This window comes from Pteronotus mesoamericanus, unplaced genomic scaffold (assembly GCF_021234165.1).
Source record: "Pteronotus mesoamericanus isolate MK-2021 breed Mesoamerican mustached bat unplaced genomic scaffold, CSHL_Meso_final scaffold_54, whole genome shotgun sequence".
In the NCBI taxonomy this organism is placed as follows: Eukaryota; Metazoa; Chordata; class Mammalia; order Chiroptera; family Mormoopidae; genus Pteronotus; species Pteronotus mesoamericanus.
This window is the reverse complement of record NW_026555321.1, coordinates 29,481,193-29,504,308: the sequence shown is the minus strand read 5'-3', so window position 1 is coordinate 29,504,308 and position 23,116 is coordinate 29,481,193. Positions and strand designations below refer to the sequence as shown.

General features: G+C 52.9%; 2 protein-coding genes and 1 pseudogene across 2 annotated transcripts; all 3 read left to right on the top strand.

The window, feature by feature from the left end:
* Nucleotides 1-3,380: 3,380 nt before the first annotated feature.
* On the top strand, nucleotides 3,381-8,408 carry RHO (rhodopsin). The gene is made up of 5 exons (XM_054595728.1): nucleotides 3,381-3,741; nucleotides 5,504-5,672; nucleotides 6,943-7,108; nucleotides 7,215-7,454; nucleotides 8,298-8,408. The coding sequence occupies exons 1-5, from the start codon at nucleotides 3,381-3,383 to the stop codon at nucleotides 8,406-8,408; spliced, it is 1,047 nt and encodes a 348-aa protein (XP_054451703.1).
* Nucleotides 8,409-13,714: 5,306 nt separating this feature from the next.
* On the top strand, nucleotides 13,715-13,865 carry LOC129061145 (uncharacterized; annotated as a pseudogene).
* Nucleotides 13,866-15,864: 1,999 nt separating this feature from the next.
* On the top strand, nucleotides 15,865-22,863 carry LOC129088089 (histone H1.8). Its single transcript, XM_054595231.1, has 5 exons — nucleotides 15,865-15,964; nucleotides 19,210-19,469; nucleotides 21,133-21,373; nucleotides 22,185-22,249; nucleotides 22,576-22,863. The coding sequence occupies exons 1-5, from the start codon at nucleotides 15,865-15,867 to the stop codon at nucleotides 22,861-22,863; spliced, it is 954 nt and encodes a 317-aa protein (XP_054451206.1).
* The last annotated feature ends 253 nt before the right edge of the window (nucleotides 22,864-23,116 follow it).

The following is a 23,116-nucleotide window of genomic DNA, read 5'->3' as shown; positions in this document are numbered from 1 at the left end:
TTCAGGAGAGGATCACACTTTTGGCAACACTCACTGATCGCTGACCGGCACCGAAGTAGGAAACTGGGGCACAGGGAAAGGAGGAGGCCGGGCTGCACCCGAGTTGTATGGCCTCGGAGCCTCAGTCTGGATGGAAGGGTGGGTATAAAGGGGCCATGCCCAATGACGCAGGGCCATAAAAGCTCAGTCGTCAGGCCTGAAGGTCCATGAGGCAGGCTGTGGTGGGGAATGCAGTCCACGCTTACCCTGTAGACGGGTGTGGATCCCTGACGTTCCCCAGGCCAGCAAACTGAGACCCAGAGAAAGGAGGAAGTGGACTTACCAGGCTCTCCTGGTGTCTCCTGCCCTCAGGGCCGCCACGGCTGCCCCAGGCCTGTGTGACTTAGTCCTGGGCCTTTTTCACTACCCCGTGCAATGTTTTGTCCTTTATACTGTGGTGCGAATACTGGCAGATCTTCCCTGAGCGCTGTCTTTGGTGCTGGAGGGGACGTGGCCAGGCAGGCAGGTTGTAGCAGGGCTGTCACTGATTTGTCACATGACCTGGCCAACTCACTGCTGACTCTGGGCCTCAGTCTCCCCACATGCAAAATGCAGTAGGAAGGGTCAGAGTAGGTGACTTCTAATGACCTTTCAGCACACGCCATAAGCCTCTTGCTCTGAACGAAGAGCATTGTTTGTTTTTTCAAAAAAATTATCTATCCTGCTTTACGGAATATAGAGCAACATCAGGTCAGTGACGGCCTTTAATTCCCCATCACCTCGCCCTGTGAGGGTGGGATTATTAAACTCTCTTACAGAGGGGGAACCTGAGACTTAGAGGGGGGGAGCAGTTCCTGAGGTAACCTAGATCCTTTCACTCATTCCACAAATAATTATTGAGCACCCACTGTGCGCCAGGCCCTGGAGATACATCAGTGAATGACATAGAAACCCCAGCTCTTTCTAGCACTAGGAAATGATCCACACGGCTCCTGCCGCATGTCAGGGAATCGAGCTGGGCCGTAGGGGCCCTGGGGTGAGCAAAACAGATCCCGGCCCGCCCCGGGCGCCCATGTCACACCCTGGGGGATGGACCAAAAACACATGAACAGAACACGAATTCAAAGCTTCTAGGCTGTCATAAGCAAAAGGAAGTGACAGGAAGGTGCCGAGGTCAAGGGTCGACGGCTCAGCCCAGCCAGAGTGAGGCAGTGGGGGGGCCAGATTTGACTCAGAGTACCCAGTGCTCCTCCTTCTCTCTGGCTCCCAGGGGCCAGGCTGTGTCAGAATCAAACCCTCCACCTTGACCTCATTAGCACTGGGCCTAATCACTGGGCCAAGGGCCTTACAGTGCAAGAGGTCACCCCCAGCACCCCCGCCGTGGCACCCCCTGCACTCATCCCACCGACACACATGTCCTCAGTCCTTTGTGTGCAGGCCCTGACAGGCAGGGGACTGGAGCCCCAGGTGGGCTAGAGGGAAGGGGGTCACCTTTTTGAGCAGACAGGGCTAGGACTCCCAGGTGGGAAGAGACTGGGTGTCAGAAAGCGTAAGGGATAGCCTTTGCCCTCGCTGTTTCCTCTGCCCAGATATCTCCACCCCCCTCCCCAGATCTTGGCGAGGCTCGCTCCTTGCATCACTGAGGTCTCAGCTCAAACTTTACCTTCTCAAAGAGATTGTCTAGATAACAGTGTGTTGGGAGTGGGCCGTGATCTGAACTTTTCTTAGTGTTGTTTTGGTTTGGTTTGGTTTCGTTATCGTTTGTAATGAAACACTTCTCACAGGCAGGTGCTTGGTCCTCCTCGTCCACTGAGTCTCCCAGAACCAAGCAACTTGGTCGATACACATTTGTGGCTGGAGAACAGTCATCAAGCGCCCCGCATGCCCAACACGTCCAGCTGCCCCCTTTATTCCTAGGAGGTGTCATCGCACTCCTGTTACAGATGGGAGGGCCTGACGATATTGGTCTTCTATTTGCCCCCAAAGCTTATTCTGCTGTCCTGAGACCTACCCTCATGGGGTTACTCGTCACACAGTATCCAAAGCCCACTGGTCTAGCCCAGCCTGACTGGACACCCCGAGACACGCCTTGTGTGCTGCAATATCCAACCAGTCCTGTTTCCAGGGTCTGCCTCCCTTTCACACTGGCGTCCCCAGGAGGCTGAGGCCGCACCTGCCTCGCTCACTGCAGCGATGTGGGGCCCAGCACGGGATCGGTACACAGCCTGGCTCCTGGATGCAAGGCTGTGCTTCGGGATCCCTGAGAGCCTCTGTTCCCTCCCTGCTTCCATGACTCCCTTTCGTGGTCTCTTCCATCTTTCCTCCCTTCAGTCCAACTATGGGGGCATTCGTGCCACCTCTCTGTCCCTGAGATCTGCCCACTGCCCTCCAGATAAAGCCAGGCCCCTCAGCTCGGCATCAGAGCTGGCCCCAGCCCATGTGCAGCCAGGCCCTGCATGGGCCTCAGGCCTCTGCCCAGACTTTGTCTCCTGTGTGCGTTGTCTTCCCCACTTGGCAACCCGGCAAAGTGCTTCCCTCCTCCTAAGACCCAAATGTTGCCCCCTTGGGTGCCTCTCCCAAGCAGGCCTCCTCCCCTCCCTGGGCTGGGATGTGTTCTTTGCACATCAGAGTCCGCCTAAGCCTGCAAGCTCCTCCTTTCTCAATCTTTGTATCCCCAGCGGCCTGCACATAAGTGTTTGATAAACAAGTGAGTGAATTCCCGTTGAACGCAACAGATGTTTACTGCTCCTGGGCTATGCTGGGCTGTGCGTCTGGCAGGATGTGGCCCTTGCCCTCAGGAAGCTCATAATCTGGCGAGCAGGGCCAGTGTCAGTGTCCAGCGACTGGATGAGGCAGGAGGTGACCTGGGTGGGAAAGGAATAGGTAAGTGGTTGAGTGAGGGGAAAAGAGACTAAAAAAAATAACCAGAGCCTCTGGCCTCTGGGAGTACATGGTCCAGTCGAGAAAAAGATGAAGTCACCCCTACTAAGCCAGAGGGTAATGGGCTGGGAGTCTGAGGTGCCAATGCCAGACCAAGGCCATTAGGCTGAGATGGGCAGAGATTCCTGGGGAACAGAAGAGTGGGGGTAGGATCCTGCCCTTTCCCAGGGTTCCCAGCACCTCCCCTCCCCAACCCTAGGCTTCCACCTGAGTCACCTTGGCCTCTCTTGGGAAGCTAATTAGGCCCCCAGTTGTAGCGCTGGGGATTACTATGATTAATAACGCCCCCAATCTCCTAGGTGCTGATTCAGCCAGGAGCTTAGGGAGGGGAGGTCACTTTATAAGGGTCTGGGGGGTCAGAGCCCAGAGTCGTCCAGCCAGAGCCCTGCGTGGCCCAGCTCAGGCCCCAGCAGCATTCTTGGGTCGGAGCCGCCCGTGGGGCAGCCACAAGGACTCCAGCCATGAACGGCACGGAGGGCCCCAACTTCTACGTGCCCTTCTCCAACAAGACGGGCGTGGTGCGCAGCCCCTTTGAGTACCCCCAGTACTACCTGGCCGAGCCCTGGCAGTTCTCCATGCTGGCCGCCTACATGTTCCTGCTGATCGTGCTTGGCTTCCCCATCAACTTCCTCACGCTCTACGTCACAGTTCAGCACAAGAAGCTGCGTACACCTCTCAACTACATCCTGCTCAACCTGGCCGTGGCCAACCTCTTCATGGTCTTTGGAGGCTTCACCACCACCCTCTACACCTCTCTGCATGGATACTTCGTCTTCGGGCCCACGGGATGCAATCTGGAGGGCTTCTTTGCCACCCTGGGTGGTATGAGCCATGGTGTGGGTGGGCAGGGAGCACAGGAGCCAGGAGGCATGGAGATATCTGGGGACAGCTCCAGGCTTAGGGATGGGAGTTGAAACCTACTCTCCTCTGTGGTCATTGGCATGATCCAAAGCTCTCACTTAATCAACAAGCTCTTTGGTGGTGATGAGCTAGGCTGCCGTTTGGGGAGAGCAGGCATTGAGCGCTGTTCATCTCGCTTGGAGTGGTGCCATCGTCTTGCTTTACAGCAAGGAAACAGGACGAGAGAAGTCAAGCGCCTGTGGAGGTCACGTCATGGCAGGGACAGAGCTGTGTTTCAAGCCCACATCCATGTAGCCCCTCAGGCCGTGTTTAGCTTCCCTCGGAGCAGATGCGCTGGGTCAGACCCATGTTGGGCTCCGGGGAGAGAGCGGGACAAGAGAGCTCCCTGCGTTCAGGGCTCCCAGCTCACGATGGGACGCAGGTTCTCAGTCCTCCAGTCACTGGACTTTACCTGCGCTGGGCCGTGGGCTCAGTCCCTTCCCAACCCTCTTCCAGCCTCTCTGCCGCTAATGAATGTTTTTTTGCGTTGAGAAGCTCATCCGTTTCAAAACAACAACAACAAAAAAAACCTTCCCACAGGGAGGCATTAGACCTGTATGATCTGTAGCTTTGAAAGATGCTTTTAAACATTTCTTTGACTAGAAAAGTGATGAGAGTGCTGCGGAGACAGGAGATCCCATTGAGCAGATGAGAAAACGGGCTTGGAGAAGGGGCGACTCACTTGGGGATGTGGCAGGGCAGCGATGAGAGCCTAGGTGTCCTGGCTCAGATCCTTAGGACACGCGGGCACTCAGGCAAGCAGGACATGGCAGCGGGCGCTCTTACCAAACCAGGGCGATGGGGAGAGCCTAGGCCCAGCCATAAGGACTGTTCTGCTGCCTGTCTTCTCTCGCCTTCATGTGCCCAGGTTGCTGCTTAAACCCCATTCCCCAGAATCTCGGGCCATCACTGGGTGTCACCTTCAGTGACCACAGAACGTTCTGGTTCAGACCAGGAGGCAGGAGTGAGACAGAAGTGCCACATACAGGCAGACACTTCTTTGTAGCATCGGTCTTCGTTTACAACTATTGTCCTGGAATAATTACCGATATTCCTTTTCACTCTCAGAAATGGCCCAGTTTGGTTGCTAAATTCTATGACCACCCTCCCTCCTGAATTTCTGCAGTGATGTGCAGCACAGATGTCTGAATTCCATCATTATTTCCTCATTCATTCTCTGAGCCAAAGATCATTCATCTTCCTGGCTCCTAGGAGAGGGTCCCACATGTCCAGGTTATGCTGTTTCCTAGAAGGGAGAGGCCACCGCTCCCCAGGGAGGGAAGGATTTCCAACTCCAGGTTTCCCCGGCCCCTATAATGCCTTTCACCAGCAACTCTGCCTGCTGCCCCATAAAGGACACAATCTCTTGTAAAAACTCCCCGCAGGGCTCCCAGTCTAACCATGACTCCTAATCTAATTTCTGTGTCCCTCATGAACCCAGAGCTCTAACTGGACTAAACTTCCTGAGAGCTCCTCCACTCCCCCGGCATACTGGTCCCTCTGGCCTGCACTTTCTCCCCCTTCTTCTCAGTGTCTAAGCCTACTCCGCCCTGAGGCCTCGCCCCAGGCCGGCCCCGGTTGCCTTCCTAGGCACCCTCTCCCATACAGGAGGAGCGCTGCCACCTTAGACAGACAGTGGGGTCCTGGCAAGTGGCCTGCTGACCAACAGCTGACTGCCTTGCAGGGGAAATTGCCCTGTGGTCCTTGGTGGTCCTGGCCATCGAACGGTACGTGGTGGTATGCAAGCCCATGAGCAACTTCCGCTTCGGGGAGAATCACGCCATCATGGGCCTCGCCTTCACCTGGGTCATGGCGCTGGCCTGTGCTGCGCCCCCACTCGCCGGCTGGTCCAGGTAATGGCATTAAGCACAAGGGAAAGGTCTCTGAGGGTCTTCTTAAGGTCTCCCAGCCGGGACTCAAACCTGGGGCTATCTGGTTCCAGACACCAAGCTGGCACCCCTTCTGGGGTTGGAGTTTAGGGTAGGGGAAAAAAGGATCAGACCCTAATGTTGCTATAGGGGCTGGTCCCATCTCCTGAGTTCCCATGTCAAGGAGAATCCAAGAAGCCCAACCCCTCACCTTGGCTGTGCCCCTAATCCTCAACTAAGCCAGGGCCAGAGTCCAATCCTCTTTGGTCCAGTGCCCTGCGGGCAGCTTTCTTTGACCTTGGGCCTCAGTACCTGGGAGTCTGAGCCTTCCTAGGGTAGGTGGTGACAATGTGGGAGCCAGGTGACATTGCAGGTCATTGTCTCCAAACGGAGCTGAAAAGAGAGATGTGGAAAGAGGGGGACAGTGGTTTGGGTAACTTGCCTGATGACTATATGGGCTCCCGGAGGTCTCATGTTCCCCTGCTTCCAGGAAATTCCCTTTTTCTTCCCTCTCCTCCTCAGTCTCCCTGGGGTCATGTTTCTGCCCCTTGATAAATTTGAGGCTACCCACCTCCAGCCTCTCTCCCTGCCTGTTCTTGTCTGGTCCAGTCACATCCTTGTCGGCCCAGCCAACGGACACGCCACATTTTCTGAGGTCGGTCATATCACCGTCCTCTGGAACCACTGAAACATCCTAACCGCATGCCCTAGAGGCTTCTTGTTTTTAGAAACTGTGCAAAGATCTCTTAGTTACCCTGTGTGACCATCTTTGGTCTCGAAAATATTCTTACCCTGTTGTTAGTAAGACCCTGGTTTGTACAAACTACCTCAAATACAGAGTTTGAGAGCTTTTCCTTCTCCCCACCAAACTCTGCCCGGCATCGTCTGAGGCCTGGCCTCTGGCCACGGTGGGTCTGGTGAAGAAATCCTGTGCAGGCCAGCGGCAAGCACACGCTGCCAGACAGGGACAGTGTGAGAGAGCGGGGCATGTCCTGATAGCACCGCCACCAAAGCGACAATGAAAACGATTGTTTTACAAGGTGCATTTGAATCCCTTCTCTCAACTGATTTGATCCTCGCAGTCACGCAGCCATGGAGACATTTTATTATCCCCGTTTTACAGAGAGGGAAAGAGAGACCTGGAGCAAGGCCAGGCATACGCAGGTCGCTCTGGTCAGCTGGGGCCAGTTCCCAAGTTCCTCACATGTGGGTCTCTGCTGTGCCCCCTCCTTTCCCGTTCTCCACTGGTGCTCAGGTACATCCCAGAGGGCATGCAGTGCTCGTGTGGGATCGACTACTACACGCTCAAACCCGAGGTCAACAACGAGTCCTTCGTCATCTACATGTTCGTGGTCCACTTCACCATCCCCATGATCGTCATCTTCTTCTGCTACGGACAGCTGGTCTTCACAGTGAAGGAGGTATGGTCCTGTGCCGGGCGCTAGGGACACACGCATTGAATGGCCAGAGCCCAGCCCCTGGCCCAGAGTTGCTGCAGTCTGGACACCAAGCCCTCTGTCCCTGCAGGCGGCTGCTCAGCAGCAGGAGTCTGCCACCACCCAGAAGGCAGAGAAGGAAGTCACCCGCATGGTCATCATCATGGTCATCGCATTCCTGATCTGCTGGGTGCCCTACGCCAGCGTGGCATTCTTCATCTTTACCCACCAGGGCTCTGACTTCGGCCCCGTCTTCATGACCATCCCGGCATTCTTCGCCAAGTCCTCCTCCATCTACAACCCCGTCATCTACATCATGATGAACAAGCAGGTGCCAGGTGGCGAGGCGGGAGGGTCCAGGTACCCCGGGTCGCAGGCGCTGCCTGTGGAGGACAGGCCACAGCCTTGACCGGGTCTCAGCCTTCCCATCTGCAACACTGGACCCCAAGGCATCACAGTCATCTGGGAGAAACGCAGGTTCCTGGACCTCACCCAGACCTGCAGCTCAGGGTGGGCCTAGGAACATGCATTTCTAACACGCTGTTTAGGTACTTTGGGGCTGTCTCAAGTAAGATGGTTCCGGAGGCACGCTTTAAAAGTCAAGTGGTCAAAATCTCAAGCCCGGGTACAAGACGGTGCCAGTCTCTATCAAGGAGAAAAAAAGGGGATAAAAGGTCTTATTCTGAGGGATAAAGGGATAAAGCAGTCCTTTAACATAGATGAGTGGTCTCTTGGCAGAATCCATGATTCAGTGGGGGAAACGTGGTCTTTGGAGCCAGGCATACTGGAGTCAAATCCCAGGTCTGCCATCTTCTAGCTGTGTGACTTTGGGCAAGTCATTTCCCTTCTCAGGGCTTCAGTTTTTCACCCAAAGAAAGGGCAAAATTCCAAGCTCTTGAGTTAAATGGGATAATTTACAGATAGCCCTTGGCACCCAGAAGGCATCCTAGAATGTCATTAGTAACAAAGGCCCCTTGGGTTTGGCCCCTGGCATCTCTGGGGCAGGGTCACATATGTTTAGTAAGTTTTCTCCAGAGAGCCCGACGTGACACAGGAGCGAAGGCTGGGAGGGCCAGGGCAGGAAGGGGTTGCAGGCAAACCTTGCCAATCACACCAGCTTGTTACTCACACTTTGAATGAACCCTGAACCTGACTCATGCCCCTTGCCTTCCAGTTCCGGAACTGCATGCTCACCACCCTCTGCTGTGGCAAGAACCCACTGGGTGATGACGAAGCATCCACCACTGCCTCCAAGACGGAGACCAGCCAGGTGGCACCAGCCTAAGCCCTGCCAAGGACTCCGCTGTCGACTGTAGGAGTCTCCCGTCCCCCAACACCCACCCCCAGCAACAGCTGCCCCACAGGAGCCGTGCCTGTTGGAATCAGGTCTCACAGGCTCCATGAATTGCTTGTTGTTTTTATTTAAAGAATTAATGACCAAAAAATGAGGTTCTCCACTTGACGGAGCGGCTCAATCTGGAGTCCTGAGTTCTCAGGGGCCGGTGGGATCTGTACCCCTCTTCCCCCTAACTCATCTCTCAGGGAGAGATGAACTCTCTATGTCTGAAAAAGTGTCCCAGTTTAGGGATAAATGTCTAGCACAGAGTGGGGCACACAGTAGGTGCTTAATAAATGCTAGATGGAGGAAGGAAGGAATGAATGGAGGAATGGACAAAGGGATGAATGGTCAGGGAGAGCATATTGTCTTCTCAAAACCACCTCAGCAGCAGCAGCTACTTGGCTGATGACCTTGAGCAATTGTTTTCCTCCCTGGACCTCACTTTCTTTACCTGAAAAATGGGAATCCCTCCCAAAAAATAAATAAATAAAATAAAATAAAATGGGAATCCCAAGTCCCAGGTCCTGCCATACATGGTGAAGATCAAATGAGGGTGTGTGTGTGTGTGTGTGTGTGTTCAAGTACTTTGTAAATGGTAAGGAACTGTACAGATTGTAGTTAATGTTATGAATAATATCAATTAATATAATTAATAAATTACTATGATCATCTCTTCTTGATAGCCACTATTTTGAGAGTGGACATGCCCCGAGTAACCAGCCTCAGCAGGTTTGGGCCACAGGGAGGGAGAGTTGAGTGAATGCAGAATGCAGCTAACAGACCTGAAAAACTAACATCAGACTGGAGTCTGGAGCCCAGGCCCAGGGCCCAACCTCTGGCCTCGAGCGCCAGGTCCAGGGCCTCCCCTTCCTAGTGCTGCCTGCGAAAAGACAGGCCTTTCTCCAGCTTCTGGAAGCCATAGGCTCACCGACCCAGCACTCGGGCCACAGCATGTCTGAGTCAGTGTGGAACTTCCGGAAGCTATGCTCACCTGCCCACATTTAATGAAGAACTGAGTCTCCAATATCACCCTTGTCTTGAAGAGCTTAGAAACCAAGAGTGGAGAACTCGGTTGAGCCCACCTTCCCTGGGGATGTTCACAGGTCCCAGAATCCAATTTCCTTGCTGGATGAGCCTGTCTTCAGCAGCTCCTGTCCATTCTCCATCCTGGAGGGCTCTTGCTGCGAAGCTGGCTGGAGCTCTGGGTCATCAGAATTAAGCTGCCTCAGTAACTGAGCCCTCCTTCTTCACATAGCCAAAGCTGGAAGTTCTAGGTCTCCCCAGCCCTGCCTAGAGACTGAGGTAAAATAGGGCATTAAAAAAGCTCAGTTCCTCTACTTTGTGTTAATGGTGTTGGTTTTTGTCACTCGCAAGCTCTTTATCTGCAGGATGGATTGAAACTGGGCAGCATCCACCTGGTCCCTGCCCTGAGAGGCCTGAGTTGGGCAATCAGCCTCCTAAGGGGGCAGGACGGAGGGAGCCAGCCCGGGGATGGGAAAAGTCCGAATTTTTAGAGTCACAGAGACCCAGGTGACCGGTGAAACTACAAGCAAATTTCTCACCTCTCTGAGCCTCCTTATCTGCAAAAGAGACTCTTAAAACAGACCTTGAGGGGATTAAATGAGATCGCAGACTACGTGGCCAGTCTCTTCCTAGCATACAGCTGACGGTGGGAGGCTTGGCGTTACTGGGGCCTCAGCTCAGAGCTGGCCTTGCTGAGCGCCCCATCTGCAAGGGAAACAGGATGGAGCTATAGCTCCCAAAAGTTACCCCCATTCTCCGAGGCGGGGAGAAGTGGCAGGAGCCTGGGATGGACGATCCTTAGTGCTGAGGTGGGGCTGAGGCAGGTAATAGTTTGGATCTCTATCCTTGTCCCTCTTAACTCTGCCTCCCTGGATGATGTCAGTCAGGATTCCTTTGGTTGTAAATGACAGGAAATTCCCTTTAGGTCTGAAACTAAAGGGAAAAGTTATTCGTTCCCATAAATGAAAAGCCCAGAGCTTTAGGAACAGCTGGAGACAGTTGCTCAGATGATGTTCTCAGGCTTCTGTGTCTCTTCTGGCTATACTTTCCTCTGTGCTGGCTTCATGCACAACCTGGTTCCAAGGGGCAGCAGAAATGGCCACCAGTTGTCACAGGCTCAGCAAGCTCTACCAAGAATGGGCTTCTCTTTCCAGTCAGTTCTAGGTAGGGTACTCAGTGGCCAGGCCTGGGTCGCCTGATTGTCCTTGCAGCCCAATATTAACCCCACATAAACCAGATGGTCTGAGAGCGGGGACAGAAAGGCACCAGAGGAAATCCAGGGGTGTTGTTACCAGAAGGAGGACGGTGAGAGGAGGCAGGGTGGGCGGAGCCAACAGTAGCCCAGAGAAGATGGACTCTAAGTCACTAGTCCCCCACTGCAGTGTACTTATTCTGAAGAGTGTTATGTTTGTCTCAGCCTCCAGAGGAAAAAATTTTCTCTAAATCCAGGACATTCTGTGGTTTTTCCTGGTAGAAAGGAAAGCCTCTTTACCTCCTTAATTTACAACTGATTTGACAGCTATGTATGGGACACTTGCCATAAGTGAAGGCAAAGAGCTGCCGACTGAGCCTGGGAAGAGGGTATCACCCACCTCATTTCTAGGCTCCTGGCAGCCCGCAGGTTTATGGAATGCGTGTTGTGTACAATCCTATCTCCACTCAAACCAATCTAAGGAAGCAGATCCTAAGTCAGGATGTGCTGGGGACTCCAGAGATGGATTGGAGGGACCGAGTCTCTGGGCGGTGACCTGGCCGGCCTCAGGGCCACAGAGCTCTCTCATCCCTGACCTTGGCTCCGGGAGGAGACTGTGTGAAGCCCACCTCATCCCCCAAGGCAGCAGAGCCTGCTGGCAGCCTGCCCCCCCTACCCCCAGTAAAGACATGCATCCCTGACACCCCAAGTTTCTCCCAGGGAGATGGTGGATGGCCTTTCCAGCTGCGTGACCTCAGACCAAGTTTTTGAACTTCAGTAGGCCTTTGGCCTCTCAGCTTTAAAGGGGACAACCATCCCAGTTGGTAGAATTGTCTAAAGGGACTAATGATATTATTGCTACAAAAGATGCAGTGCATAGTAGACATTCAATAAATTTGAGTTCCCTTCCCAGAGATGCGAAACCAAGTTCAAAGGAACAGCCCCTGCTCTGGTTGAGATAGGCATTAAAGAGATTTAAATATTGGAGGGGATCTTAGAAAAAGGGGAAGCAAGAGCTAACTGCCGTAATATTTGTTCTCTTTCTTTCTCTTAGTAATATCACTTCCAAGTTCTAGTTGACACCTGGCCACCCAGCACCAGACTGCAACTCCCAGCTTCCCTTGCACCAGTGGCATAACATTAAGGTCTGGCCAACGGAGTATATCAGAAGAGATGTTTGCATTCTCTGGGTTGTGCATGTCAGCTAATGGAGTGTCCTCTACTTCCTTTCTTCTTTGCTTTCTGAAGGCAGGAATGTGGTCATGATGACCAGATCTGCAGCAGCTGTCTTGTCTTGGATCATGAGGTAGAATCTGTGGGGAAAGAACAGCAGAGCATCAGGAAAGGAGCTTGGGTCCCCCAGGCTTCCTTACCAGCGCTGCACAATTTATTCTTGAAGAGTTTTGTGAGAAATGGTCTCCTAGTTTCTTGTTTAAGCCACTGTTGCTTTGGCGGTAGAGCTGGTTTCTTAACTAATATAGGGCTCCCAGGCTGCAGCCCAGGGTCTGGACTCAAGAAGATCAAGTGCAGTTCCTCTCTAAACTTTTGCTTCTTCACGTGTAAATAAAAGAGTGGATATAAAATATTAACATAGATATTGAACATGGCAGCTACTACTATTTCTACCCTGCCCTCTATGCATTTATTGACCTCAAATCACAAATATCCTGATGCTGCAGAGGCTAGAGTTACACAAAATAGATCACTACTTCAGAAAGTTGAAAACTATAACCTTCAGAACTATCAGAAAGTTCTTGTGCAGGTGGATCCTGTTCAATGTTCCAGGAAAGTAAAAATGTTTCTGGCAAAACTTAAATTCCATACAGGCCTCAGTAAGAGGCTCACGTCAGCACACTGAGCTGCTTTGCTTCTCCAGCAGCCTGATCCTCACAATTACCATTTCCCTGTAAAAAGGCAATCCTCTAGAAGAATTTTTAGATCACGCAGCACATTTTAGAACTTCTTCCCTCCAAATGCAAACTTCCATCCTGGCACAGCCCAGGAGCAGGGTTTCAGATGAATCTCGTGGGAATGTTTGTATTGCTGTGTCTTTTTCAACTTCTCAATTCTTGGAAATGTCCCACAATGTGGTCAAAACTGCTGCCCCCATTTGCACCAGCTTCCTTTGCCTCTTTGCTCCATATCGTCTCCAGCACTCAGCCAAGCTGGGCTCTGACGCTGGGGCTTCCACAGCAATGGGTGCTGAGCACCTACTATGTGCCAGGCACCGTGCTGGGCACCAGGGATACCACCAGGAACAAGACAGACACAACCCTGCTCCCCCCAGCAACACCTCCCAAGCTCAAAGCCTAGTGCAGGAGACAGGTCAGGGAGAGCTGTAACTCAGGGCGCCAGAGGCTCCCAGACAGGAACTCCAGGGGCTGCTGACAACCAGAGGAGGGACCCTTAACCCCCGAGGGAGTCAGGGAGGGCTTTTCCCAGGACGTGATGTCTATACTGAGGCCAAAATAGTCTAGAGAATATAGGTGGGAGTAAGGAAGGGTCTTCTAGGCAGAGTATATCAGCTTATGCTGCATGACAAACAGCTCCAAAACCTCATGGCTTAAAACAACATACCACGTACTATTGCTGGTGACTCTGCGGGTCAGCTGGAGAGTTCTGCGGGTACAGACCAAGCTTAGCTGGTCTCCACGAGGCTGATTTGGGCATGTGTGGCTAACTGGAGGGTGAGCTGGTTGGGTGGCTGGCTGTTGGCTGGGTGATAGGGGTATGGGCCTCTCAGCATCCAGCAGGCTAGCCAGAGTTTGTTCACATGGCAATGGGATTAGCGTAACATCACTTCCACCACATTCTATTGGGTACCACAAATTTAAGGAGTGTGGAAAGACCCGCAAAGCTACATAGCAAATGAATGCGGATACTGGCCGGGGTGAAAACCTGGAGTTCTTTCTTCATCAATCTAACATAAACACACAAGGGGCAAAGCGCGGATCTCAGCACCTAGCCCATTCCAACAGCAGCTGTGCGGCAGGCCTATGGGGTTCTAGGGGCAACAAGGCTCCAGAAGCCAGGGTGAATGCTTACTTGGCAGGGGAGGTACCACGCTCACGATGGGTGAGGCTTATCCAGTGCACTTGGGATGTGCTGATCTCTGCAATTTCCCCAAATGTGGGAAACGCGACTGCATAGTCTGTGGTAGTGGGGAACTGCATTCCCGCTCTCCCCTCTTTAAAAAAAGGAAGCCCGGCTGAAGAAGTCACACTTTGAATCCTAGGCAGGGGGAGCCATGAAACGTGCTGGACAGGGAGTGGTACCCGATTTCACTTTAGAATATGTTGATGACCGCTGCCTCCCTCAATCCAGACATCTGGCAGCGGAGAGCCCCTGGGAAAATTACAAAAATAGACCAGAGAGAAAAATTTAAATGTTTTAAACCTATCCCCTCCAAATCCTATGCCCCACTTGAGGTAATTTCTGCTATTGCCTTGGTATAAATCCTTCCAGACCTTCTGTGCCTTCAACACACACACAAATTCTGTCTTCTCAGAAGTGGAGAGTTTATTTCTCAGATACACTCTGGCTCATTCATTCATTTTCACTGCTGTGTACTGTTCCACCATGTGAAGAGACCACAGTTTATTTGTCCACCCTCCTTTTAATGGGCATTTAAGTCGTTCTGAAGTTTTGCTAAGATTGCAGCAGGCGTCCTTGCATATCAACATAAGAGTTTCTCTAAGTCATACCTAGAGCGACATGGGTGGGATAGGGCATGAGTCCATCTTCAGCTATTATTAGATGTTACTGAATTGCTTTCTAAAGTGCCTCTCGACTTACCCTCCTAATGGTTATGCATTTCTTCATGTCCTGGGCACTCAGCATTGATAGACATTTAAGTATTTGTCCTTCTACTGGGTGTGAAATACAACCTCATCTTTGTTGTTATCCACCGCGTCATTTTAAATGGCTGCAGAGTACGCTGCAGCCAGAGTAAGGGAGTAATTTAGCCAGGCCCCAAGTGATTCACTTGGAAGTTAGGTTTTTTTCCTTTCTTCTCCTAACTAATGCACTTCTAGGACAGAGAAGTGGAGTTGCTGGGCTCAAGGGAAAACCTTTTCAAAGCAGGCTGCCTCCCAAGCCACACCACTCGCAGAGGCAGCGAGAACCTCCACATACAGCTCCCTGCATCTTTGCCAACCTTTTGTCTTCGATTTCTGTCATTTTTATGGGGAAAAAACATCTCATCATTGTTTCGATTTGAATTTTCCTGAATGCCAAGGAGGTTGAGGATATTTCCCTGTAAATATCAACCATTTTTGTGAATTGCCTATTTATATTTTTTATCTGTTTTCCCAGTGGTTACTCTCATTATTTATGGAGAGTTTGGCTGAGCAGTTTCATTTAAAAATTGCTCTTTCATCCTGTCAAGATTACTTTCTTTAAAAACAAAGGCCCTGGTCATGTTGCTCAGTTGGTTGCAGGATCATCCCATACACCAAAGATCACAGGTTCAATCCCCAGTCCGGGCACGTATCTAGGTTGCAGGTTTGATCCCTGGTTGGTGTGTGTATGGGAGGCAACCAATCTATGTCTCTCTCTTTCTCTCTCTCTCTCCCCTCCCTCTTTCTTTCTCTCTTAAATCACTAATAAATACACACACACACACACACACACACACACACACACACACACAATCACCATCCTTGGGTGAGGATTTTTTTAAACAGCTTAAAAAAGGAAGTGGCCACAGGTTGACCTAGGTATGTCTGCTTCAGGCAAACCCCACTGGTCAGCCTCCAACTGCCACTTCTTGAGAAACCGAGGCAAACAGTGGCATGGGTACAGGATCAGACACTGGGGCAGTGGGATTGGAGGGCCTCGCCTCCGCAATCCAGCTGAGCCTAATTCCCCATCAGCATGTGCAGCCCCTGGTGAGCAGTGGGTGCAGGAGGGACCAAACATCTCAGCCCCCATCATTTCACATGGAGACTGAGACCCAGAGAAGTCAAGTGACTCACCCAGGGTCACACAGGAATGAATGACTAAGCTGGGGTGTCAGTGCCGAAGGCAGGGCCATATGCCCCATCCTAGCCCTCCTACCCCAATCAGCAGCTCAGAGCCTCCCGGCCCAATCAGGGATTAATTGGAGTCATGGGGCCAGGCCACTGGTATATAAGATGAGTGGGCTGGCCTGGCCGCCACACGTCTGCGTCTGTGTCTTCCTGTGCAATGGCTCCCGGGAGTGTGGCCTCCAGCGACACCTTGACCTCCTCAGCCTCCCTAACCTCCATGAGCTCCACATCCGGGTGGTCTGGGACTGGAAAGCCAGGTGAGCAAAGGGGGACAGCTTCTGCTTCATCCCTGCAAACCCATTCCCTGGGTGTCTGGGACCCTTCCTCCTCCCAGCCCCCTCCTACCCCAGCCTGGCCCCAGCACCCATCCCCGAGGCTGTTGAGTTCAGCTGCCTGTTTGGCAGATGCCAGCAGTGGCAAGGGCTAGGCAGGACCTGAGAGCTGCGGGTGGCCCGCTCAGAGGAAGAGGGCAGAGCAGGCCTCCCCAGCTGGAGCCCATTTCCTTTCAGGGGCGGGCTGGGAGCCCAGCTGCAGCTGCAAGGCATCTAGTTGAAGGCACTAGAGCAACAAGTGTTTGATACAGGGCTGGGTTTTGGGATTTAGGGCTGCAACCCAATTTTGAATAAACAAACACCACCTCAGGGGGTTCTCAGGATATGGGGGCCGCTGAAACAAACAAACACAGTTCACTCCCTAAAGGAGCTCCCAGTCTGATGGGCAAGGCTGCTGCATTAATAGGTGCCGTTTGATGATGTGGCGTGCACTTTAATGGCGGGAACCCAGGGTACTGTAGAAGCCCAGAGGAGTTGCCTAACCGATTCTTGGAGGTGAAGGAAGATTTCCTGAAGGAGGTTACCCCTGAAGGAAGGATAAACCTCACCCACAGGAAAGAGGGTGAGGCAGGGGAATGTTTCTGAGTATTTGCAAAGGCTCCTTTGGAGGAGAGGGGTGGGTTCCACATGCCTCGGGAGCACAGGGCAGAGCTGCTCACTCTGGCTTGGGAAGTCAGTGCTATTTGAGCCTTCAAGGATGAGTGACAGCTGCCTGGCTGACTAAGGAGACAGAGGGAACAATAGAGGCAAAGGCCCAGAAGTGGGAGTGCTGGTGGAGCAATTTTGGGGAGTTGCAAGTCTTCCTTCTGGCCAGAGGCAGAGTTGAGGAAAACATCGGTGGGAGTGGGGCAGGGCCAGTCAGACTGGGCTTCCCAGGCTGTGGTCAGGTGCGTCGGTGCTTATACTGCAGGTAATGGTGGAGGTGAGGGGTGTGAGATAGAGTGAGGAGAATGGATTTGAAGGGGAAGGAGGCAACGGGGAGGAGACTGGGGCCCTGGGGATGGAGAGGAGAGAGGCCAGAATGGAGAGAGAAGCCTAGGGTGGGGTGGAGTGGAAGTGGTGGTGAAGGGGAGGAGAGGTCCAGGATGTCCCCTGGGTTCTTGCTTGGATGTCTGGGTAGGTATCATTCCTGGGAGGGGAAAGTCAGAGGGCAGGTGTGGGGGAGGTGTGAGTTCTGTCCTGGACATCCCGGTACTGAATAACTGCCAGAGGAGGAGCTGAATCCAGCTGGAGGACCTGGGGAGGGGGGAGACGTGGGGGAGACTTGGAGGGGGGGAGACTGAGGACCCCTCTGGAAACCCTCTAACACTGCAGCTGGGAGGGCTCAGACCTCCGTAGAGGCCCCCATCCCCACTGTACAGATGGGAAGGCTGAAGACCAGAGAGGGGGCCAAAACACCCGAGGTCCTGAGGGTGACTGACCCAGGACGCCACCGGTTCACAGGCTTTGACCCCAAAATGAATATTCCCAGACACTGCTCTTCCAGGCCAGGAGGCAGCAGCGGGCCATTTGGATTAGGTATCTACAATTTTACTCAAGATCTAGAGTTTTGGGGTGTTTTTTCTAGTTTAAAATGTGTGTTTTAAAAAATAGTTTAGCCAATTGATTCCTTTTTTAATCTTTAATTTTTTCAAGTTGAGCAGAAAGCAACATTTCTAATCACTGTATTTAAATCAGGTTTTATATTTAAACCACTTTTATGTACCTTATAGTTCTCACAACTTCTCACACTTCCTCCCTGCTCACCCCTTGATCCTATTCTCTTTTGCAACTTTTCAAATAAAATCTTAAGATATCTCAATAATTCACATACCATACAATTCACCCATTTAAAGTGTTCAATGGCTTTTAGTGTATGCACAGTCGTGTATTCATTTCCACTGTCGATTTTAGAATATTTTCATCATTTCAAAAGAAAACCTGCACCCACTAGCAGTCACTCCCACCCCACCCCCCACGCCCCCAGCCCCTTGCAACCACTCATCTACTTTCTGTTCCTATGATTTGCCCATTCAGACAGTTCATTTAAATGAAATGATACACTATGTGACTTTCTGTGACTGACTTCTTTCACTCAGCATCCTGTTTTCAAGGAAGCACTATATCCCTTCTTTTGGCCAGATGACACTCCATTTTATTGCTATCGTGTTTTGTTTGTCCGTGCATTAGTTTATGGACATTTGGGTTGTTTCTGCTTTTATGCTATTATAAATAATGCTGCTGTAAACATTTGTGTAAAAATGTTTGTGTGGATACATGTTTTCATTTCTCTTGGGCATAGATTGAGGAGTGGAATTCTTTTGTAACTTTTTATAATGAAAACTTGCATATGAATACAAAAGTAGGTGGAGCGGCGCAGTGGCCCCCACCCAGCCCCACCCCCGGCACCCGTGATGCGCCTTCAACAGTTACGCGTGTGTGGCTACTCCCGTGTCATGCACTGGGTTATTTCCAGGCAAGTGCCACAGCTATCATGTCAGCTCTAAATACCAGTATGTGTCTTTAGAAGATAAGAACCTCTTACAAAATCATTTCAATACCATTAGCATACCTGAAACAATATCATCAGATATTTCCAGTGTTCACATTTATCTACTTGCCTCTTTGTTTCCCATCTGGCTTATTCAAATCATGTTCCAAGTTTGAGCAAGGACCCCACGTTACATTTGGTTGAAAGGTCTCCAGAATCGTTCATCTCTGGGGACCATTCCCACATTTTGTTTTCCAACTTGCTTATCTGTAAGCGAAACTGGGCTCTGCGTCCTGGAGAGATCCTCACAGTCTGGGTTTGCTGACTTCATCCCCGTGGCCCTTTCTCGGAGCCCTTGGATTCCCTGTAAACTGGTAGTTAGATCCAGACGCCTCACCCAATTTATGTTTTTTTCTTTAAAGCAATCTTTAATTCTTTCCATGAGCCTTCATGGAGCCCTGGGTGTGTGCCCAGCCCCCCGGCAGGCACTAGGAGACAGTGGGGGGCCGAGCAGCGTGTCCTGTCCTTGGGGTGCTCACAGGCACTGACTCAGTGTACATTTGATCCCCTAGGCCTTGTGCCCCTCCCCCCACCGCGGGGCCTGGCCGGTGCCTGGTGTGTGCTCCTCTGGGCATGACTGTGGTCAGTTGGGCCCGAGGGTGGTTTGAGCTCTGGCTGATGTCCTGCTGTCCACTGGCAGGCCCGAGCCGTCCCGCCATCCCAGCGCCACGCCGCCACCCACCCGTGCTGCGTATGGTACTGGAAGCGCTACAGGCAGGTGAGCAGCGCCGGGGCACCTCGGTGGTGGCCATCAAGGTTTATATCCTGCAGAAGTACCCCACAGTAGACGCCATCCGGCTCAAGTACCTGCTGAAGCGGGCCCTGGACACCGGCATGCAACGCGGCCTCCTCGTCAGGCCCACCAACTCCAAGGCCAAGGGGGCCACCGGCAGCTTCAAAGTGAGCATGCCGGGCGGGGGGTGGGGGGGCGGCAGTGGTGACTGGTAGGGTGCCACAGAGAGGCTCGGCCAGGGTTTAAGCTTCCGTTCCATCTCTCTTCCTGGCCTCTGTGTGCTGTTCCCCTGCCAAGAGGCCTTTCTCGCTGTCTTCTCTTCTTGTTTTTTCTGTATGTTGTTGGAGACTCCCTTTTCCAGGAAGGCTCATGTGTGTGCACCTTGTCTGGGCCGTCACACACCTCTGGTCACCCTGCTGTGTCCACCCTCATCCTTGTCCAGTGTGTTCCCTTCTGCACCCGATCCCTTCCTAGAACTCCTCACGCAGGCGAGGCAGCTTGGCCTTGGGCTCCAGGAGGTCAGAGTTGGGATTTATTCCCTGTGCTCTCTGGCTCCAAACCAGGGGTGGCACCTCCCTGCGCCACCACATCCTCCTCTTTCAAAGGGCAGGGTCTCAGAGGGGGTAAGATTTGTCACAAAATTGAACCCCAGCAGCATGACCACCAGCTGCCACCAGGGAAATCTCAGGGACCCAGACCTGGGGTCTGTCTTGTACTGCAGTGCCCCAGCATGTAGCAGTTGCTCTGACAGTTGCCATAGAACATTGTGGAACATTCTCAGCCTACTGTGTTCCTGTCCCTGTGCTAATCAGTGACTGAGCACAGGAAGTCCCATCCTTGTTGAACTCCTGGGTGTGGGAGCCATGGCAAGGCCCAGGGCTAGGGTGGGGTGAGGGAGCGCAAGAGAGGGGTACTGGGTGTCTGGGTTAAGCTTCAGGCGCTGGGAGACAGTTGGGAAAGTGAGCTGAAGGATTAGGAGGCAGAGACGGGGCCCTTGAGTACCCACAGAGTTAGGAATGTGTGTGTGCTGAGAATGGGGGTTGTCTCTGGCCTGGGTGGGAATTGGGGAGCCATGAGGGCTTGGGGACCAACACCATCGGAGCGGGGCTCTAGAAGGGCGGGGACGGCCTTCTTCCCAGGGGCCCTGCATCCCTTGGCACTCACTTCCTCCCCGATGGCTCCGTGGTAAAGATGGGGAGACTAAAGCTAGTTGGGGCAGAGAAGACTTTGCCGAGCTGCACAGCCGGGGAGGGCTGGAGGGAGGAGGTTGTGAACTCTGGGCTGTGTCGCCTTGAAGTCCATGTTCCATTAGTGGGCATAACAGGCAAGGCAGGGAGTTTGAAGAGGTGAAGGGGTGAGGTAGGGCCGGCTCTGCTGGGGAGAGTGAAGGAGGATGGGGCCATAGTCCATGGGAAGGTGTGGGCAGGGAGGATGCCAAAGGTTCTTATCTTAGCCCTTCCAAGGGTGGGGTCAGGGCTCACAGTGTGCGCCCTCGGCTTCCAGAAACCTGGCTTTGGCACTTCCAGATGCAGGGGTAGGGGTGGGGGGAGTGTGCCTGTGGCCTCAGGATGCAGGAAAAGCACCTTGGGCACATTCGAGAGACCTGGGTTCCCCAGCTCCTAAATGTCAACAGTCCTCCCTCGCAGGGCAAAAGACGGATTGAATGTGCAGGCATTTCAGTGGCAGTCGTGTCTTCTCCCCATGCCCTTGGCCGCCTCTTCACCCTCCCCCTTTTTGAATGGGGCTTCCTCTCTGAGCCTCAGGTTGGGAGTGGGGACACGAGCACCTAGAGCTTCAGCGCTCAATCCTACCCACTCTCTCCTCTGCCAGTTAGTTCCCAAGCACACAAAGAAAATCAAGCCCAGGAAGACATCCACCATGTCGGCCCCCAGGAGACCTGCTGAGGCCAAGGAGGAGGCCCCCAAGAAAGGTGGCCAGACCAAGGATGGAGAGGCAAGAGTGGGCAAGGCCAGGAAGGTCCCCCGACAGCCAGACAAGGCCACAAAGGCCCCTCCTGGTGCCACTGGGTCCTGTGGGAAGCCAAAGGGTAAAGGCAGAAAGAACAGCCCAGGTAGGTGTGTGAAAAGAGGTGAAGTGGGGGCCAGGGCAGCCACTGGATGTGAGGAAGGAGGGGCGGCTCTGGGGAGAAGATTGCCCGTCTTGTGAATGCGCCCTAAGCATGAGGCTTGACCTGGACAGACAGAAGTCATGGAAACTGGCAGGGGAGGAGGGGCGGGGCAGGGGGAGGAGCCTGACTCCTCTCTGTGAGAGGCCAGAGAGGGCTTCCTGGAGCGGGTACAACAGCCAGAAGAACAGCTTATGCAAAAGCCTGGAGGCATGAAGAAGGTGAAGTTTTTGAGGAAGTGAAAAGTTCTGTGCACAACGAAGTGAGGGTTGGCGGGGAGGTGGGGCAGGCAGCGCTGCCCGGGCAGCTGGGGAGCCAGCCTGCAGTCTGGACTTTATCTGAGAACAATGAGGAGACCCAGAGGAGACAGAGAGCAGCGAGAGTCTAGGGTAAATTTTGTAACTGGATCTCGGCTGCCTGTGGAAGATGGGCCAAAGACCAGAGGCTGATAAGCCTGTTAGGAGCCTTTGTTGGAGGTGGGTCCAGAGCAGGGGGTCCACCCTGGTACTTGGCTCAGAGTGAGGGAGTGAATGGTCCAGTTAATTCTCCAACGATTCACAAAGGACATACTATTATTCCCAGTTTTCAAGCTAGGGCAACCAGGCTCAGAGGCTAAACCGCTTGCCCCAGGTTCGTAAGTGCCAGATGAGGACTAGGGCCCAGGCAGGACGAGGGCTCCGGAGCCCCCAAAACATCCTGCCCGGCAGCACCTCCTCCTGAAAGGGGTCCTTCCCACATGCCCTCCCCTGCTTTCCAGCAGATGACAAGGCCCACAGGAAAACCAAGGCTGGGACTCAGAGTTCAAAACCCGCGGTCACCAAGGTAGGTGCCTGCATGCTTTCCGGGTGTCTACCCGGCACAGGCCAGAGTCTGGGTATCTCCCACCCAGGCCCTGGAAGGTCAGCCGGGGAAGGGGGCCATTTATTTTCCTACACAGCGCAACTCAGTTTTTCCTCCTGTCTGGCCCTCCAGCACCCTGAGGGTCACTGTCCTGATGATACAGTTATGAGACTGAGGCTTAGAGAGACGAGGTCACTTGTGCAAAGATACCTAGAGCTGGAATTTCAGTCACATGCTCCTGGGCTCCGATCTGTGTGCCCCAGCCCGCCCAGCTTTGTTGCCTTGGTCCTTGGTTTGCTTTCTCACAGGGCGAGAATGGTGCCGTTTTCCCAGCCAAAAAGAAGACCGGGAGCACAGTCCCCAAAGAGGCCGCTGCCCAGGGGGCCAGGCAAAGGTCGAAAGCCAAGGCTGCTGCTGCTCCTAAGGACTGTGTGTCCAAGGCTGTACCTGCTGCTCTTAAGGACAGTGTGTCCAAGACTCTACCTGTACCCCCGGCCAGAAAGACAGAGGTTGCCAAGGGCCCAGGAAGGCCTGGCATGCCCACTAAGGCTTTGTCATCCAGTGGGACCAGTAAGAAGACAGAAGCCAAAAGCTAGAGGCAGGATGGAGAGAGACTAAAATTCTGTTGGAATTTTTATTCCCCTGAAAACCATTACTCTATTTATTTCACTGTAACCTATTTATCAATAAAGAATTTTTTTTTTTTCCTCTCACAAATTGGTGTGGAAGGAGGCAGAGGCCAGAGAATTTGGTCTTTTAGGGCCAGGGCCCAGATAGGAGCTCCTGCCGTGGTGGAGACAGGCTGTACAACAGAAAGGGCTGGTGCAGGGATCCAAGGTCACAGCAGAG

Coding starts and splice junctions, on each gene's coding strand:
- RHO (XM_054595728.1), top strand. CDS start 3,381: ATGAACGGCACGGAGGGCCCCAACTTCTACGTGCCCTTCTCCAACAAG. Junction 3,742..5,503: donor CTTCTTTGCCACCCTGGGTG/GTATGAGCCATG, acceptor ACTGCCTTGCAG/GGGAAATTGCCCTGTGGTCC. Junction 7,455..8,297: donor ACATCATGATGAACAAGCAG/GTGCCAGGTGGC, acceptor CTTGCCTTCCAG/TTCCGGAACTGCATGCTCAC.
- LOC129088089 (XM_054595231.1), top strand. CDS start 15,865: ATGGCTCCCGGGAGTGTGGCCTCCAGCGACACCTTGACCTCCTCAGCC. Junction 19,470..21,132: donor GGGCCACCGGCAGCTTCAAA/GTGAGCATGCCG, acceptor CTCCTCTGCCAG/TTAGTTCCCAAGCACACAAA. Junction 22,250..22,575: donor CAAAACCCGCGGTCACCAAG/GTAGGTGCCTGC, acceptor GCTTTCTCACAG/GGCGAGAATGGTGCCGTTTT.